General features: G+C 40.0%; 1 protein-coding gene across 1 annotated transcript; it reads right to left on the bottom strand.

The window, feature by feature from the left end:
• Positions 1-5: 5 nt before the first annotated feature.
• On the bottom strand, positions 6-791 carry LOC114052672 (olfactory receptor 13C8-like; the record flags this gene model as incomplete). The annotated part of the gene is made up of 1 exon (XM_027875390.1): positions 6-791. A coding segment is annotated over exon 1 (786 nt), but the record flags the coding sequence as incomplete, so codon positions are not given.
• Between the last annotated feature and the right edge of the window lie 257 nt (positions 792-1,048).

Genomic DNA, 1,048 nt, shown 5'->3' with positions numbered 1-1,048 from the left:
GCTTTGGGTTTTGCATACATGAAGAAGATTGTTCCGTAGAAAATAACTACCACAGTCAGATGGGCTGAGCAGGTAGAAAAGGTTTTACGTCTCCCCTCTCCTGAAGGGATCCTTAGAATGGTGGCAAGGATGAAAATATAAGAGATGGAAATTGATATCAAAGGAATGATTAGAAAAATGAGATTTGATCCCATCATACTAAGCACATTAATGGTAATATCTCCACAGGCCAATTTCAGGACAGCCAGAATCTCACAGACAAAATGGTCAATGACATTAGCACCACAAAATGGCAACTGGACTGCAAGGGATGTTTGTACTACAGAGTCAATAGCCCCTGTTGTCCAAGACAAAGCAGCCATTGACACATATGTAGTCTTATTCATGATGACAGGGTATCTCAGGGGGTTGCAGATGGCCACGTAACGGTCAAATGCCATCATGCTAAGGAGCATACACTCAGTTGCTCCCATAGCAAAAGACAGAAACATCTGTATTGCACAACTGGAGAAGGAAATAGTTTTCCTTGGAGTGAGGAAGCTGTCTAGAATTAGGGGTACAGAGGAGGTTGTGTAGCAAATATCCAGGAAAGAGAGATTACTGAGAAAAAAGTACATGGGTGTGTGTAGGTGGGAGTCATAGATGGTTACTGTGATGAGGACTCCGTTTCCCAGCAAGATTACCAGGTACATCCACAGGATCAGTACAAACAAAATGGTCTCCAGCTTTGGGTGGCCAGAAAGGCCCAGCAGGATGAATTCTTTCACAGTGGTTTGATCGGTCTCATTCATTTTTGAAGATCTCTTTCAGTTGCAGGGATTCTGAGGCAAACAGAAAATAGATTATTTTATTCTATAGGTGTTAGTAAGTATGTCTCTCTAAAGATATGTCAAGTAAACTATAATCCTGTGTGTGTAAATATGGGAATTTATTACAATGTATAAGATCAAGAGCCATTCTATAGTGGATTGTCAAAAGACATGCATATATACTTATCAAAAGAATAATTGCGAACTACTCAATATAGAAGATTTCCTCAAATCACTAA

Source organism: Vombatus ursinus, unplaced genomic scaffold (assembly GCF_900497805.2).
Source record: "Vombatus ursinus unplaced genomic scaffold, bare-nosed wombat genome assembly UNPS02003765.1, whole genome shotgun sequence".
NCBI lineage: Eukaryota > Metazoa > Chordata > Mammalia > Diprotodontia > Vombatidae > Vombatus > Vombatus ursinus.
This window is presented reverse-complemented; position numbering and strand designations above follow the sequence as displayed.